The 1,722-nt window shown below is 42.9% G+C and overlaps 1 protein-coding gene across 1 annotated transcript in view; it reads left to right on the top strand.

Annotated features, from left to right (window-relative positions):
* Positions 1-636: 636 nt before the first annotated feature.
* Rbm26 (RNA binding motif protein 26) overlaps positions 637-1,722 on the top strand; it is a 96,533-nt gene continuing 95,447 nt past the window's right edge. Inside the window, exon 1 of the mRNA XM_010622381.3 lies at positions 637-808. Within this exon, the coding sequence (XP_010620683.1) occupies positions 783-808 (26 nt within the window). The 5' untranslated portion in view covers positions 637-782. The remainder of the gene's footprint in view (positions 809-1,722) is intronic.

Here is a 1,722-nt window from a genome sequence, read left to right as displayed (position 1 = left end):
TAGAGTATCAGAGTTATGGAATAGTTAGTTGGTGGTGAGGCTGAAAGTATTAGTGGAGTTGGCCTGCGGCAAGGCTATATAACAAAATACGATTTAAACATTCAGCAATGTTAAATTTATAAATTTTACTGTACTATATGTAACGTTAAACTTAGCATTTCAACAGTACAATTCAATGACATTACATATATTCACATTTTTGCACAACCATCCATACCATCCATCTCCAGAACAATTTTGATCGTTGCAAACTTTTCAGTGTCTATACTCACTGAAAAAAACCTCATTTTCCTTTTCCTTGCCTCCATGCACCACCCTCACTCCTGGCAATCACCATTCTGTCTCTATACTATTCTAGAAACCTTACATAAGTGGAATCATATAAACATTTGTCCTTTTGTATCAGGCTTATTTCACTTAGCTAAATCACTTCAATCAACACCCTGGCAATTAAATAGCTGGATTCAAATTTGCATGCTATTCTAGATGCTGTATTTTAGAACAAATGTCTAGCTTTGTACTTGATAATCTTTCCATTTAATGCTTAACGATACTTCACTCTAACAAATTATTAACTCAGTCCATAAGGACAATTTAGCTCATCACTGTGTCTCCTACAAAGAGCTATTATTATTGGTCTTCTGTGTCTTTAGATTGCGAATTATTTTCATTCCACTGTTCATGGATTTTAGATCCTTTGCAAAATTCCACGTAGTCTCTTAACGACAGTATATAGTAAATTGAACCACCAAGGAGAGGGGAAGTGAATATGGGATGCTGATATGACAACTATCTCTTTGGATATAAGGCAAGTCCTCTGAGATAGAGCTAAATCTGCTCTGAACTAAAAAATTTAAAACCTAACAAAAAGTTTCTTATCATTAACTGGAGAAAACTTTCAAAGTTTCAAGAGGGGTGAAAACTGAGAGCTGTCAGTTACTTCACCTTTGCTTTGCAGCACACCTAGGTCATTAGAGCTTTGCCAACAAATTGTGTAATTGTGGACCGGATATTAATCCTGTAGCAGTTTCAGTGGGTTAGACTAGCCTAGCCTGTGTTTACCAATGTTGTCCACATTACAGCACACACAGATTGGGTATGGCACTATTGCGGCAGCAAGGTAAACTGTGGAGGCAGCATAGCGAAGAACACCAGCTGCCCGCAAGCAGCTCTCCATTTCCTCAGGTTTGTTCAGGCTGAAAATCCACGATGCTCGCACAGAGGATGAGCTGCAGCTCTGGTTGATTCTGAAGTTAGCAGTCTCTCTGTACTCGTAATAGAGTCTTTGTCTTTAGTCTTTAAGAGAATCAAAGAGGAGACTACGGCCGTAACGCAAGCAAAGGCGCACAAATCAAACGGTAGCACCAGCCCCGTGCGCCCTCAGTCTTACGTCTCTTCCCAGCAGGCTCCAGGAGTCACCGCGAGACTTTAAGTCTCGCGAGATTTATCGGCAGCCATCTTCTTGGGGGTGCTGGGAGCCGGGGAGACCCCCTGAATCGTTCCCATTGAGCTGCCCTTCGTCCTCATTTTCTTCACTTTTGCCTTTTCTGCGTTGCCAACAAGCACTAGATCTGAAGCTGGGAGAAAGCCGGGGTCTAAACACGTTTCAGGCTTCCGGTTTGGGAAGACTCGCTGGGGAGTAGGGAAGGGGGAGGGCCCAGGCAAACCGTTGCAGCCAGAGCTTGGGCCGGGGTCTGGGGAGGGGAGCTTCTGGCTCCCCGT

Source organism: Fukomys damarensis, unplaced genomic scaffold (genome assembly GCF_012274545.1).
Source record: "Fukomys damarensis isolate Sample0158 unplaced genomic scaffold, DMR_v1.0_HiC HiC_scaffold_6, whole genome shotgun sequence".
NCBI classification, from domain to species: Eukaryota; Metazoa; Chordata; class Mammalia; order Rodentia; family Bathyergidae; genus Fukomys; species Fukomys damarensis.
Note: the sequence above shows the minus strand (reverse complement) of the source record. Positions and strands in the feature narration are given on the sequence as shown.